Source organism: Petaurus breviceps, unplaced genomic scaffold, assembly GCF_028583685.1.
Source record: "Petaurus breviceps papuanus isolate PSGF00001 unplaced genomic scaffold, PetGlider_PUasm1.0 79, whole genome shotgun sequence".
Lineage (NCBI taxonomy): Eukaryota > Metazoa > Chordata > Mammalia > Diprotodontia > Petauridae > Petaurus > Petaurus breviceps.
In genome coordinates this window covers 17,040,709-17,057,260 of record NW_027186523.1, presented here as the reverse complement: position 1 = coordinate 17,057,260, position 16,552 = coordinate 17,040,709, and the positions used below count along the sequence as shown (strand labels likewise).

Here is a 16,552-nt window from a genome sequence, read left to right as displayed (position 1 = left end):
GCAACTGTGGGTAAAATGTGGGAGATGGAAGATTGGGTACAGGAAGACCAATTGAAAGCCTTTGGCAGAAGTCAAGAGTAAGGTAAGAACCTAACTTAGAACAGTGACCATGTGAGTGGAAAGGAGAGGATAACAGAATGTCAAGGGGGTGGAATTGACAAAATCTGGTAATTATATGTGGAGGGTGAGGTATTGGGAAGAGTCTAAGATGTCTTAGGTTGCATACTTGGTTGACTGAAAGAATGGTGGTGCCCTGGACAGAAATAGACAAGTTAGGAAGAGTGTTAAGTGGAAGGAGAAAATATATGAGTCTTGTTTCAGGTGTGATGAGTCTAATACAGCTCTGGGATGTCTGGGTAGCAATATAAGACTAGAGCTCAGAAGAGAGATGAGGGCTAGATATGTAGATCTGGGAGTCATTTGCATGGAGATGGTAATTGAACCCATAGGAAATGACATGATTACTAAGAAAAGTAGTGTAGAAAGAGATTCTGAAGATTCCAAAAGAGCAGTTCCAAAATGTCTGTGCAACAGCAGCATCACTGAAATGAATGTACATCCTAAGAGTGTATTGTTGAAGGAAAATACTGATTTGTTTTTAGAAAAGAAAGACTTAAAAATCAAGGGACTTGGGATCTTGTCCTTATACTGATTGATCATCTCTAGTTGAGACAAGTCACTTCAGTTCAGTAGGCTTCCATTTTTTCATCAGTAAATTGATGGGATTGGATGAGATAATCTCTAAGGGCATTTCCATTTCTAACATCCTATGGCATTAGGACCTTATGGTCATGGTCTGTATGTTCAGTATTTTACAGTAGAAAGCTTAACCTCTTTGAGCCTCTTGTTTTCTCATTTGTAAAGAGATTGGATCAGGAGAGAAGATTTCTTTACTTCCCTTCCAGCTCTAAATCCTAGCATCCATCCAGATAGATGCTATGTGTACCCCCAAAACCTTATTAATAGTAGAGATTACCTTTCTAAAACTGGGTGTGAAAGGAAGCATTAGATATTAGAGGCAGATCCTGATTTGTCAGCATAGCATCTACTGGCTGTACCTTTTGGAAATACAACCCACTTATTACAAGATGGAAGCACTACCATCAGAAAACATTTCCACAAGGAATGGATCAAGTTGTTTTCATTCAATAAAGTTCTAGTCATTGAGACTCAGCCACTGCTATCCCTTCTGCCTACAGGTGTGACAGCAAAGGGCAAAATATCTCCCCCTGCTTCTGTAAAAACAGCACAAGCTCTTAGGGAGGCAGCTGTATAGACACCATAGAGCTGAGGTATCTGCTCTGGCCTCTTTATTTTTACATTCTTTGTGCTAATGGGGTTGCCAAATGTGATCCGTTCACTCAATCCTGAATTTCAAAAGAGCGAGATTAATCTCTTGGAGTTGGAATTTTTTACATAGCAACAGAACAAAAATAATATCTCTTCATTTTTTTCTTTCCCAAGAGCTCCCCTGCCCTATCCTTAGTTTTGTTGTTCTCTCATTTCAGTTTTGTCTGATGCTTTGTGACTCCATTTGGGGTTTTCTTGGCAAAGTTTCTGGAGTCTTTTGCCATTTCCTTTTCTGGCTCATTTTACAAATGAGGAAACTGAGACGAATAGGAATAAGTGACTTTCCCAGAGTCACACAGCTAATAAGTGTTTAAGGCCAGATTTGAACTCAGGTCTTTGTCACTCCAGGCCTGCACTCTATCCACTGCATCACCTACCCCTGAGCTTGGAGAAACCTAATGAGCATGTTTGGAAGGAAGCATGCCAGAGTAATTACCTTGTCTCTGCACTTTTTAATCCATCTTCTTTTTAAGACCCATTGCTAAGTTCCTTAGGCACAGGTGTAGGTGTCTCTGTCAGAAATCTCCTCTCCCACTGTCTTAGCGCATTTGGAGTTTGTTGGTAACAGCAATAATCATAGTGATAATAATAGTAAAAACTTGTGTTTATACAACCTTTTAAGGTTTGCAGAGGACTTCAATAATGTTATCTCATTTTATCCTCAAAGTGACCCTAGGAGCTCAACGCTTTTATTATTCCCACTTTATAGATAAGAAATCTGAGGCAGAAAGAGATGAAAGTGACTTGCCCAGGGTCACATTGCTGTAAATGTCTGAAGCCAGATCTGGACTCAGGTCTCACTGACTCCCACTCTCTCTCCACAGACCTACCTTCTCACCTAGCTTTAACAGCAAAGCATGAATGTGACTACTGATGATTTTTGTAGACATCTGTAACAGTCTGAAAAAAGAGCTGTCCCACAGATCCAATGAAAATCCCCTGGATTAGGAATATTTTGATTTGAGAGAAACAGTTGTGAATTTAAGTATAAAGCAGCTTGAAGAGGATGGATAATGAGTGAATTAAAATCTCTTCCTAGCTTGGCCTTGATGCTGTTTAAATGACAGCAATGGAATGCCTCACTTCATCATCCTCATTGTAATTAAGACATCTTGCCGATTCATTCAACTCAGCCCTACAGACATTTCCTAAGCACCTTCTATGGAAGAAGCAACTGTCCTAGATTCTGGGAGCACACTGACAGAAATGCATGTAGGCATTATTTCAATGAGCTTACTTCCTACTAAGTGATAAAGCCTGTATGGAAAGAAGAATGGGAATGAGAATATTGAGGACAGAGAACAGGAGCAAATGAGGGGATGCTTCACAAAAATACCATCGTATTGGAGTTGAGGGTCTTGAAAGACATCAGGAATTCTGAGAAGCACATGTAAGAGAGTGCATTTCAGGCATGTGGAATGGCTTGGGTAACATACAAATGTGGAAGATGGAGCACTCTGAATCTACTCCAGATCAAGGTGTACCTTCTTCATCATGGGGAATAGGAAGAGAATATAATTTTTCCCCCTTTTAAATAGTATTATATTTTTTTCCAATTCCATGTAAAGACAATTTTAACTTGGCTTTTTTTTTTATAAAATTTTGAGTTCTAGATTTTCTCCCTCTCTCCTTCCCTCATCCCTAAGATGGTAGGTTATATATATGCAACCATGTAAAAGATAGAAAATAGAAAGATTTTAACAGCCTACATTAGAGAGGTCTAAAATGTGGAGAGAGCAGTATCTGGAAGAGTGAGACACCAGATCTGGATGCTAATTCTGACAGTCTGTTCTTACTTACCCTTTGAGACTTCTGGGTTTTAACACAATCAATTTGAAAACCAAGCCAATACAGGGGAATCTTTATATTCCATTACTATCACAACTTGTCAACTTTCTTCTTTGTGTCTCAGATTCCTTTTCTATATTCTAAACTACACCACTGGGATGTTACATTGAGGATTCAAGAAATTATGTTGATATGGACTTTTGAGGACCCCCCCAGAGAAAGATAACATAGCTAGATAGCTAGGATGGATGGATAGATAGATAGATAGATAGATAGATAGATAGATAGATAGATAGATAGATAGATAGATAGATAGATAGATAGATAGAGATAGATGAATGGATGGATGGGTGGACGGATGGATGGATAGACAGACAGACAGATAGATAGATGATAGATAGATAGATAGATAGATAGATAGATAGATAGATAGATAGATAGATAGAGTAATAAAGCAGGTTGTGCGGGTTTTTTTAGGAAAATTTTTTCATGTCACCCATTTTTTTTTATTTCTCCCCTTTGTCTTCTTCAGCCCAAGCTTTTGGCCAAGGAACTGCTTGATCTAGTGGCATCTCACTTCAACCTGAAGGAAAAGGAATACTTTGGAATAGCATTCACAGATGAGACGTAAGTGCCATGAAACAACCTCTAAAGCCATAAATGATATGATGGTTCTAAGATAGCCCTCTCCAATCTATCAGAAGTTGATATGAATCATTTGTAGCCAATAGGGTTGGATCTCTCCTGCTTTGCATTCCAATATTCAAAGTCATGGTAAGAATTGAGCACATTAAGTCTAGCCAAAGGATCCAATTTGGGCAATAATAGTTGATTATTTCTGTGATCTCCTTTTTGTGCCAATGTGATAACCATGTAAGTAACTAGTTGTTACTGTGTTAATGATTTTTTAAAATAAACTAGCTTTCTGAAAAGACGTCCATGGTCAAGTACATTAAGTTTAAACTTGGATGGTTATAAAAATTAGGTTTAAACAAAATGTGTGGGCTTGTTTTTTGAGTTAAAATTTTTATAAGTTTTTTTAGAAATTAGATATTTCCTTGGATGTTGAAATAATATTGCAGCCAGGAAGCAACATTGATGTCAAATGGAAAATGAAAACAATCTATCTAAACTCAATTACAGAATATAAGAAATAAAAACATACATCATCCTACTAACACAGAGAACTTTGGGTTTTTAAAGACCCTTTCACTTCTCCCCTTTGAAATTGTGTTCGGCCACACAAATGTTCCTTTTGATAAGATTGTGGCTTTCTTCTAAATATATTGGCATAGAATAAATTGATTTAAATTTGAAAATTTTCCACATAGGCACCCAACTAGAAGATTTGGTTTTTCCTTTAAGTTAAGCAACTTCATGCTTCATTTCTATGTTCTAAAAATCTTAAGAGCTTGAACAAAAGTTTAGAATGTGAATTTATTTCCAACCTTTGCTGCTGTGTACATGTCTCCCTGACATGTATCTAGAACAATTGCTTCCAAATATTTTCTTCCCTTTCTTTTGAAAAATAAATGGCAGGCCTTTGGTGTAGGCTATTTTTCTATTGTACTGCTTTTTTAAAGAATTAGAAAACATTCCAACTAATTATCCTCCCATTGTTCATATTTTTTAAGTGAACTTCACTATTCAAAAAAGCCTTTGTACTATATAGTTCAACAATTTAATTTCCTTTTTGAGAAAGTAAGAATAAAAGAATTAGAGTGGCAATCTTGGCCCCCAAAAAGAAAAGAACTGGTACATGTTGAATATACCTGCCATTCTGGTTGAAAGGAAGAGTTTTAGTTTTAAGGTAAGGACTATTTTTTTAAGGGAAAAAAGATATCATAATAAGATATCATAGACTGCAGGGAGAAGGGACAAATAGTGAAGTTCATACTCTTACAGATCAAGAACAAGGATCTGAAAATTGGGTACCCTTTGTGTTCCTCACCAGTGGAGGTTCTGAAACTTTATGATAACACATGATTTAATATATCACCAAATAAATATCTACATACCATACAATGTAGAATTTTCTGGCACTAAAATGTAAACATTCATAAAAAGTAATATTTGTAGCCTTCATTGTCTGTTAACAGAATGACTCGGATCCTTAAGAGAGAAAGATTTGGGGTAGATTTCCTTCATTAAGCATGGTAGAATACACTAGACAGTGTCCATGAAAGGCTGGTGTTCCCTTAGACTCTATCCATGATTTTAAATACTTTTAAAATGTTCTAGTATGTGCAAGAATATTCAATTAGTGATATAATTTTAACATAATGATATGATAGTGACCTGCTTACATTTACACATGTAAGTGTTGTCTTCCTCCTTAGAAAATGAGCACTTTAATAGAAGGGAGGGGAATAAGTGGGGGTGATAGAAGGGTGGGCAGATTTGGGGAAGAGGTAATCAGAATGCCTGCCATCTTGGATAAGGAGAAAACTTGGAACTCACAATCTTGTGGAAGTGAATGTTGAAAACTGAAAATAAAGTAATTATTTATTTTGAAAAGTGAGCACTTTGAGGACAGGTAGTGTTTCACTTTTGTTTTTCTTTCCCCAGCACTTAACACCATGCCTAGTACATAGTAGATACTTAATGAATAGTAAATGACTAATAATCCCTCAGAAATATTTATATTTCCATAATATTAAGGGGTACTTTATTGTATTCCCCTTTCCCCATTCTGTATTTTGCCCTATTTTACATAATCCTGGTTCTGACTCTCTTCTTTCACAATGTCTTATTATAGGCACATAGTATGTAGTTATTAAATACTTAATTTATCTATCCATCCAATTAAGGATAGAAGTTGATATTCCTTGCCTTTGTCAAACTTTGGCTACGAATATGTGTTGGATTGTGTGTGCATATGTATAGGAATCAAGGAATACATGAAACACTCTCTAGTTTTTGGTGATAAAACTCTCTTTTGATTTTCTTCTTATCCATCTGACTCCTCTGTCTCCTTCTCTGGTTCATCATCCATGTCATACCCTCAAAGCCTAGTGTTCCTCAGGGCTCTTTCCTGGACCCCCTTCTCTTTCAACTCTCCACTATCTTGTTTAGTGATCTCATCAGTTCCACTGATCATTTAATAATAATAATAATAGCAGCAATAAATAAGTTAATAAATATAGCAAAAGTTTTACATAGGGCTTTAAGATTTGCAAAATGCTTTGCACGTATTACTTTATGTAATGTAACTGGTCTCCCTGACTTGTGGTTCTCTCCACTCCAATCCATCTTCCTCATTGCCATAGTGATTTTTCTAAAATGTGGATCTGACAGTGTCACCTTGCTGCTCAAAGAGCACTAGTGATTTCCTGTTTCATCTAGGATCAAAGATAAGCTCCTCTTTTTAGCATCCAAAGCTCATTATAACCCAGCCCCTTCCTACATTTCCAACCTCCCTATGCCTTATTCTTCCCTAAGACATGGCTACACTGGCCAATGTTCCTCAAACATGATATTCCATTTCTGGGGTCTGTTCTTTTGCACTGGCTACCCCTCAGTAAGCATATAACAAGTACTTAATAAATTTTTATTGTTTGATCTATTATTTATTATTAATATGATTTATATTGTTTATAAGACATTGTTTATATCATTATATTTATTGACTGATCAAATGCTCTCCCCCCTTGCCTCCACCTCTGGGTGCTTGTTTTTCTTTAAGACATCTCAGATCCCAGTTTTGAAGTTCCCTTTCTTATGCCCTCCAGCTTCTAATGTCTTTTCCTTTCAGATTACTTTGATGCACTGTTAGATAGTTGCATGTTTTGCCACTATTAGAATGTATCTTCCTTGAGAGTTTTTTGCTTTTTCTTGTGTCTTTGGTGCTTAGCACAGTGCCTCAAACATAGTAAACACTTAATAAATGCTCATTGACTGGCTGACTTTCAGTAAATCAGTAGCTGCTCCCTGAAGGACCTGTGGGAGGCAGTGACAGAGAGATCATAAGCCATCCAAGTGGCACCACCATCCAGGGAAAGTGTCTGCTAAGCTCACTGGAGACTAGGTGACAGGTTTCCCTAGACATGGCATAGACAGCCAGGAGGCAGCCAGGAGGACAAAGCAGATGATGAAGAAGGTGCTGTTCAAAAATAGTTACTGAATAAGAACAAGCAGGTGCACCCGACTCATCCCTGGGAAACAGACAGTTTCAGGCACCAGGAGAGAAACAGGAGGGCCAGGGAAGATGAAAGCAGACAGGCAGGTAGAGAGGAAGAGTTGGTGGCATAGAGAAAGATGGGCTAGGGACAGAAACAAGGTTGGACTACTCCAGAGGGCCAGAGGCGTTTGCCTTAGGGATGGCCTTGTGACTAAGCTGCACTCTTACTTTTTCTACTTTCTAGTGGAGAGATTTTGCTCTAGGGTCAGGCTGTGATTATATTTTACCTGAACATCACTGACCACTCTTCTATAGCTAGTCTCAACTGCTCTCTCTGACTAGGTTTTTTATTACCACTGTAGCAAAGTCCCTTGACTGTTTCATGCGCTCTAGGGAATTGAAATGTGTTCATTTAAATGAAATAAATAAAATATATATTTATGTATATGCTCAGCCAAGCTGTGTATGTGTTTGTGTAAGTATTATATGCTTGGTAAAATGCTTATTACAACACATGTTTTGTCCCCAGAATAAGGCTATGTCCTTAACTTCCTTTCTCTTTATACTCTATACATCGGGGGTTCTTAACCTAAGGTCCATGGATCCCCAATGTGTAGGGTCTTTGAAGAGATTTCAGCAGGTCTGTCAACTTGGATAGAAGTAGAATTTTTTTCACTGACCTATAACTGAAATTTGATGTTTCCTTCATATATGAATTAAAAAATATATTCAGAGAAAGGGTTCATAGGTTTTATTGAGGTCCAGGGGTGTTGGGAACCCCAGAATTCAAGGGCAAATCATTCAGGTCCTGCCTTGAGTGAATTTGACCCAACCCTTCTTTCAGTAAGAGACACCAGTTGGGGTGGGAGAGATTTTAAGAATCTGGGCTATTGGCCAGATTTTAATAATCTGAGCATTTGTGATGCTTGTATTGACAAGTGGGCCTGACTGAATCTGAGTGATTTAATGGACCTTATACAAAGAAAGACTGTGAGAAGATCTGGATGTGCTCAAGAAGTGACCAATAGCTGTGAGGTGACTGGGAAGGGGTCTAGGTGGAATCTAGGAGCGGCATTCTAGGGTGAGGCCAGGTGCAGACTGTGAGGGTCACAAAGAAAGGGCAGTTAAAATGATTATACTGAAATGAGCCTCAAGGGAACACCAGGGCCCAGTGGGAGAGTTCTGAGTAAGTTCAAGGCGGGGCCTATACCGTGTCAGGTTTCAGCACACTATCTTGAGTCAATGACAAAAAAAACTTTGCATCCTACTTTGTTTGCATCATATGTAGTCATGATATATTGGATCTACATTCTTCTTTAGATATGTTTTAGATTTTCTTTCACTGTAAATGAAGGATTTTCTGGGTTTTGAAAGAGTAGAGAGAAAAGGTGTGTAAAGTGTTTCTTTAACACTTCTGTATATCTGTAAGTTCTTGAATGTGGGTAAACCCATTATTTTGGTGTTAAAGACAGCAATCTACCCATATGCCTGCCTTCTCATCCCATGCAGTTTTTGTCTTTGTTCTCAGATTCATCCTCCATGGAGAAGTGGAGAGATCTGTCTCTAATGCACAACAATAACATGCTGGAGGCCTATGTTTTTATATTCAGGGGTACCAATTCAATACTTAGCCTGCTCATGTATTAGCCCCCCACTCCTACTGATGGGGATGAAATCTGAACCCCTAAATGGAAAAGACCATGTCTTTGGGATCTGGACACCACAAAGGAAAAGCCCTGGGACTTTCACCTCTGGCACCTGACCCTTTCCAGTTATCCTTTCCTTGTGGCCCTCTTAGTCTATACCAGGTCCCACCCTAGATTGCCACTCCTTAATTCCACCCAGACCTCTTCTCTCTTCCCAGACTACTTGGCCACTCCCAGATCACATCCAGATCTTCCCCAAAGTCTTTTTTATAAAAGGTCCATCTTGCTTCCGTTAAAGTACTGAGATTCAATCTGATCTGCTTGTCGATACAAGTATCACAAATGGAAGAGGGGTGTTTATGTGGAACAAATTACAGGAGTGAGGCAATCCTTTTATATATTTTTTATTTTTTATAATTTTTGTTTGTAATTTCTTTGAAATAATTTTTGTTCTTTTAAAAAAATAAGTTGACTTTGTCTTAATATATATATATATATATATATATATATATATATATATATATATTACAGTTCCTTGGCCAAGCTTTGTAGACAGCAAGGGCTCATTGGTATGGTCCCAACCTCCAAGAATCCCCACAATTCATGCATTGCAGTCTACCAGATGTCTCTGCTAAATTGTGACCTCCTTGAGGTTAGGAACTGTCTTTTTCTTCTTTTTCCAGACTGTAATATGTACTTGGCAGGTAAAAGCTAAATAAATACTATTTATCTTTAAATGTCAGGGAGTACTTGATATTTTAGCAGAATTATAGTCATTGACACCTCCAAGTTTAAATGTTCTACATTATGGTATTTTTCAAAATCCTGATTTGAATCTTATGATCAACAATGTTTTTTTTGTTTTAAAAATATCTTTGAATTTTACATTTTGGTGACCTTACAGTAGATCTTTTTTAAATGACTATTTAGGGGATAGAAGGAAAGAATAGATGAGTTTGGTAAGTTGTTTTGCAAATTTTTAAAGCAAGGAACTTGAAAGGCAATTTTCCAATTGAGGAAGAAAGAACAATAAAAATGCAGCTCCAGGAGGGTAATTTATTTAGAAATAGGTTTGGGATTTCCATTCATTAGAAATACTGTATCAGGAGACTTTGAGGAGAAAATCAATAGCAACAATCTCTGTGCCTGTGTCTTAATAGCTTCTTCTGGTAATATGGCATTCAACATTCATTACTGCCCCAGAGACAACTCACATTAGAATGTCAGACATTATAGAAAATAACAGGGCTTCGTATTTAATGATCAGAGAAGCATTTTTCCACAACTCTTTTATTTACTAAGGTAAATGAAGAAAAAAAAAGTTTGGCATCAGAACTTTTCCTTCAGTACTTCTCTCATTCTTTAACCACTATCAATGAAAAGGCAGTAATGAAATAATGATTCCTTCCTACCTTGCAGGCTTGTTGGGAAGGGAATGCTTTCAAAACCTTCTGGTCCTATATCACTGGGAGCTCTTTTTTCTCTTCCTTCTCTTGAAATGCAACTGATGATACAATGGATAGAGCACTGATCCTTAGAGCCTTAGCTGTGTGACCCTGGACAAGTCATTTAACATGTTTCCTCACCTGTAAACTAGAGACAATAATAGCATCTGTCTTGCAGGATTGTTGTGAGGATCAAATGAGATAACATAACATAACATTAACATAAAGGGGGAAAAAAATCACTTAGCACAGTATAATGCCTGGCACATAGTAGGTGCTATCTTAATGCTTATTGTCTGCCTTTCCTCTTATTATACTTATTATATATAATAAATTATACATAATATACAGTACATTATATATAAAACAATAGAACATAAACATAATATATGATATGACACGTATACTTATTGTATTATTATACTTAAGTAGAAGGTAAAGAGGAGACCCTACATATGGAATTGAGTCTGAATAATAATTGCCTATTTTTACATAATGATTGCACATATGTTATCTTAATTGATGATCACAACAACTCAGTGAATTAGGTGGTGTAATTATTACCATCCCCATTTTGTGGATGAGGAAACTCGGTCTCAAGGTTGTCAAATAACCATCTTGGTACAGTGGAAAGATCATTGTCTGTAGTTAGTTAACTAGCATTGATTTATTAAGCACCTACCATGTACCTACCAGGCACTGTGCTATGCACTGGATATACAAAGAAAGGCAAAAAGTCTCTGGTCTCAAAGGAGTTCATAGTCTACTAGAAAAGACAAGATGCAAACAAATGTGTATAAACAAGATATAAACAGGGTAAGTGCCAGGTCATGTCAGAGGGTGGGCACTAAGATTAAGGAGGATTTGGGAAAGATTTCTTGTCAATCAGAGTACCTAGGTTCCAATCCCACTGCTGATCTTGACTACCTATCTAAACTGGTAAAAGTTACTGACATCTGTGGGTCCAAATTTCTCCCATTTGCAATATGAGTGGACTCTGAGGTCTCAGCAATAAAGCTAGGATATTACAATGATTATCAAGACCTTGAACTCATCCTTTTACTCAGTTCTCTCAGACTTTCTCTGAACAGCATCTGGGTCATATCCAATGAATGTTAATACATTGATATTTTTGTGTTTTAGAGAGGTGGTGGGTTTTTTTTTAGTTTAATGGTCCCTTGAAGTCAATGAATGAGCTATTCAGGTAGAAATACAGTGAAACATTGTAGTCCAAGAGTTGGAAAATGTGAGTCTAATCTTCATCCTTAGAATACATACAGTCTCATATGTGAACACATTTACACATATATCTTAACGGTAACTATTTGACTTTACCTATTTCATTAGGTAAACTCGGGTCATTTGGCTCTCTTTGTGTATCTGTTCCATGCCTAGAACACCCTCAGGAGAGCTTTTGCCGCCTGAATCACCAACTGTTTCTTTTATTAGAGAACCAGCCTAGCTCTAAGTGTAGTCTCATCGACAGCATTAAAACACAAGGTAGTGAATCAGGAACAGCCCAGGTTGACAAATTTTCCAGGTGCAGTAACTATCAAACCATCTATCCTAGGTTAGAGAGGAGTTGGGCTCTGTGTTGGTGGAAAGCATTGCCACACTAACAAAACCAAAGACCTTTTGAAGCATTGAATTTGCTGCTAAAGACACAACAATGTCCACAATGGTTTCATGTTATCTTGTTTCTATGAATAAAAAAAATTTCAAAATAAATAAACTATTTCCATCAAAAAAAATTAAAGCATCATTAAAAAAATAAAAAGACTTGGAATGGTCTTTATTTTTTTTTCCTTTGGTAGAAACAGCTAAAAGTAGGGTTGTACCTACCAGACCACTCCTCATACTCCAGTAAGGAGGTCAAATGTTCACTAAATTTCTATCCATTTATAATATTAACAATTGCTGCTGAATCCAAAGGGCTAGAGCTCTGCCCTAGCTGAAGAACTCTCCTGCACTGGACCCAGAGACAGAGTTTGACAAAAGCCAGTCCTGGAGGACTCTGGCCTCTAAATATGGGGCAGTGTGCCCAATGGCTCCCTTTTCTCCCATTCTTCATCTCATTATACCCCATCCCAGTGACCAGTGGCCAAATTATTTAAAGTTTAGGCTTTGACTAACATTTAGTTCTTTCCAAAGGGAGACATATTCAGTGCAATGTGAATCAGCTATAGAATGGATATTTATTTCCCACACACAAATGTTAAGAGATATGAAAGACTCACAGCTGACACAGACAAGATCCAAAAACTTAATTTATAACTAATGTTATGATCTTCTGGGAAACAGACACTTAACTAAACACAGCAGGAGTTTACTGGGCTCTGTATTTTATATTTCATCTTAACTCTTCACTGTGTCCCTCAAAGTCAAATATCTTCTGGCACATCAGGCCAGGAACCTCCCAGGCTCCTCTTGGTAGTGGTAGTTGTGTTCTAGAATGCAGAAGCTCCCCTTACCACCAGTGAGCTCCACTCATTAAACCCAGGAGCACTGGGACTCACAAGGACTTCCGAGCCTGTTCACATTGGTATCAAGAATGACTTTCGGGGCGGACAGGTGGCACAGTGAGTAAGAGTGCCAACCCTGGTGTCGGGAGACCTGGGATTGGTCCCAGCCTCGGATACTTGGCACCCACACAAAAAATAACTGGTTGTGTAACCTTGAGCAAGTTACTTAATCCCAATTGCTTTAAAAAAAAAAAAAAGAATGACTTTCAATCTACCTCATCAAGAAAGGAAACGCAAAGCAGAAAAGATACAAGCATCTCTCACACCTATATCTCCTTGGGGGAGAAGTTAGTGCCAAAGAGTACAGTTTGCCATATGGAAGAGGGAATAGTGAAAGCAAAGGACTGAGCTAAAAGCTGTTTCCTTTAGAGATGTCAGCCGATTCATCAGCTCCTCTAGCTCAGCAGCCAACGAGATCATTTGGCCATTTCAAAGCATTTTATGTTCTTCCGTGCCGAGTCTATTCATGACTGGAAATGACCAGTAAGTCTGTCATCCTCAGAGGGGCCAAGTGCTGATTCACACATGTGAATATCTGAAAGCAGGCAAGCAACACCAGAATGTGCTTTTTGTGGACCTCATTGCACCCAGCAGACCCTTGTACTCACAGAAGGAAAAAAAAAAAAAGCATTACATTATTGAAGATGTCCAGTTCCTAAACCAAAATCTCTATGGACTGCATGTAGAAGTTTAAAAGTCTGTTAAATAAATCAGATATTTGTTCCTTAGAAGCAAGTTAATATTTATTGTGGATCTAACTGTCTGACCTGCTTTATAACCAAACAGAATAAACATCATCTTGCCTCAGTTTACAGACTATTTATTAGCTAAAGTAATAACAGAAATGTTTTCCAATTGTCTGCTCTGGTCTTACACATGAACTTTGCTTTTGGATTGGGTTTTTTTTTTCAAGTCTTATTAGAAGAGGATCTGGTGTGAATTCTCACCAATGGATGTGATGAAGATCAAGCTATAAGGCATTTCTTGATGGAGAAATGCCCCCTCTTTCCTATATTTACTTTTCCTACTATTCTTTGACTAATTTTTCCTCTATGACTGTAATTATCCTGAAGAAAAGAAGCCTGAGGGGTCTCCAAATATGTATTGGATAATAGAAGGCTTGCCAGCTGTTCCCTTCCTCCACTATGGATGGAACAAAAGAAAACTGGTTTAGGCATCAGTAGGAGGGCTAGAAGGTACATATAAGTGAAACCCTTGTTACATAGGGAAGAAGAAATAATTGGAAATGAAGATTCTTCAAAATTGTTATGGATTATTATGGAATAGATCTGAGGATACATAGAAACAGAAAAATAGAATTTTTAAAAGTCCCTACTCCAGTCATATTAATACTGCTAGAGCAATGTCTATTTCCTTTTAAGCATACACATACATACCTGACAATGAATGTAGATGCTACAAAGATTCATTGAAAGTCACCTTGGGTAAATTATTTAATTCTTCATACTCTTCCTTTTTGTGTGTGGTGTTCAGTTTCTGATAACATCTTCCTGGGTATAGGGAAGAATTTCTCTTCTGGTGATAAGAAATTGAAGTGAAGACCTACACATCTCTTCTTCCTTACTCTTAGATGCATTTCCAACTCATAGAGTCCACAGTGGAGTCCAGCTGTGTGTTTCCTGAGGCTCCTGAAGTAGGAAAGTTATTCTCTGATATTATAATGGGAGCCCTCTATTAATCCCCAAGGGAAAAATAGAGCATTGATTGGGGTATGTAATACCATCCCTCACAGGCTTTCCAAAGTTCAAACTTTTTGCTCCACGGTTTCCCTCTGTTGATATTTTTCAGTTTGGGGAATAACATACAAAAAGAAATTCATCTAAATGTCTTAAGTGACCTGTATCATTCTAGGTAGCAGCTATTGAAAATGAATTCCTAGCGTTCGGAATAGCTAAATTTTCCTCTTCTCCCAGAACTATAGTACTTTTCATATTCAGAATCGCTCCTCCTCTCCCTCCCCAAATGTCACTCTTACTAGAAGAGTCCAAGAAATGTTGCCTCTGGTGTTATTTCCCCTTATTATAATATCATTGGCATAAATTAGCATAGTTCTACAAATGCCCTTTTCAGCCTTTGATGAACATAGTCTTCTAATGCTCTCACTGTATTTGACTTAATTCACAATATATTTGTGCTATCTGGACCCTGATTCTTTGACATCCCTGTGACTTTCTGAGGCTTCTTGAAATCTGGTAGCTCTTTCTTAATTGTCCCTACCATCTTGTCTTCCCTTGTATTCCTTGGTTTAAAAAAAAAAGAAAGGTGTTAGGGTGGCTAGGTGGCACAGCAAATAGAGTACAGGACCTGAGTTCAAATCCGGATTCAGACATTTAATACGTCATGTGACCTTGGGCAAGTCACTTAACCCCAACTGCTCTGTCTTGCCCCCTCCAAAAAAAAAGTATGGAAGTAGTAAGACTATATATTCCTAAATGGTAGCAAAACTAAAAAAATTATTTCAAAACTTTCGAGATTCATCTGTTGTAAACCCACATCTTTCTGTTTTCTTGAAAAATGTCAAACCTTTATCTACCTTCACAAGTATAGGTTAAGGAAAGAGCTTAATTTTTACTTGAATATATTCTTTCATTCTTCTTTCAAAAAACTATATACTCAAGTCTTGATCTGGTCCCTTATTCTCTTTTCTTCCCACCCAACTTCCTCCCCCTTATAATTAAATATTTTGGTGCCCATTAGATGCTATAACAGAACATAGTCAAGGCAAGGAGAAGAGAAATTCCAATAAGGTAATTTAATTACTCATTAGTAGCTCATAACATGAGAGACTTGCCAGTGTTAACCACTCCTCTTAGATATTTCTCTGTCCCAGGCCAGCTGTCTACACATTTCCTTTCTTCCTTCTCTTAGCAATGCCATCACCCCCCTCCTTTTTCTGACTCACATATCCTCTAGAAAGGACTCCAGGACTCTCATTTCTTCTTAGCTCTGTTTTTCCAAGGTAAACACGTGATTCCACTTTTTCTGAGATGCGCACTTAGCCCTCCTATGCATTTTCTCCCAGTTTTACTACTAGCAACTATAGGAAAATATGTATACAGGGGTTTCCAAAATAACAAACATAAGTGAATTCTTGGGGTAAAAATGCTGTTTAACCTGAAAGTATTATGTAGGCTTTGATCTTTCTTGGTTCTCCCAATTTTCTTCTTCCATAATTCCTTATCCATGAAGTTAGCTCCCTCAAAGTTTTTTTAGGTTGTATGTTGGAATAAACCATAGCTGAGTGGTTTGCCAAGGTTATTAGGTTTCTTAGTCCCTTTCAGAATCTGTTTTCTTATCTTATTTTTCAGTGTGAGGGCCATATATAAATAAGGCACTTCCCTATCTGACCCCAAAGATTTCTCCCATGTAGTTCAGACTTTTCGGCCATGACTTCCAACCTTTTTCTTTATATTTCCTGGTGGATTTGACGGTCCCACTTTTAAAAGTCCAACCTGGGCGTTTACCTCCCTAGAAACAAAAGGACTTTCCTATCAGAGCTTCATCAGCCTTCCTATTTGTGACTGCAGGAGATCTCTTTCACTACAGGTACACACTTGGGGCACTCAATCTTTGTAAAAATAACCATAGTAGGAAAGTTTTATCAATGGCAAAAGGAGCAAGTTCAAAAGTTACTTTTTCCATCATGTAGTTTCAAGGAAA

The 16,552-nt window shown here is 37.6% G+C and overlaps 1 protein-coding gene across 6 annotated transcripts in view; it reads left to right on the top strand.

The window, feature by feature from the left end:
• Positions 1-16,552, top strand: part of FRMD4A (FERM domain containing 4A) — a 416,929-nt gene that overhangs the window by 207,655 nt on the left and 192,722 nt on the right. For all 6 annotated transcript variants that reach the window (XM_069106435.1, XM_069106434.1, XM_069106433.1 and 3 more), the window contains exon 3: positions 3,671-3,765. In XM_069106435.1, the coding sequence (XP_068962536.1) occupies positions 3,671-3,765 (95 nt within the window). The remainder of the gene's footprint in view (positions 1-3,670; positions 3,766-16,552) is intronic.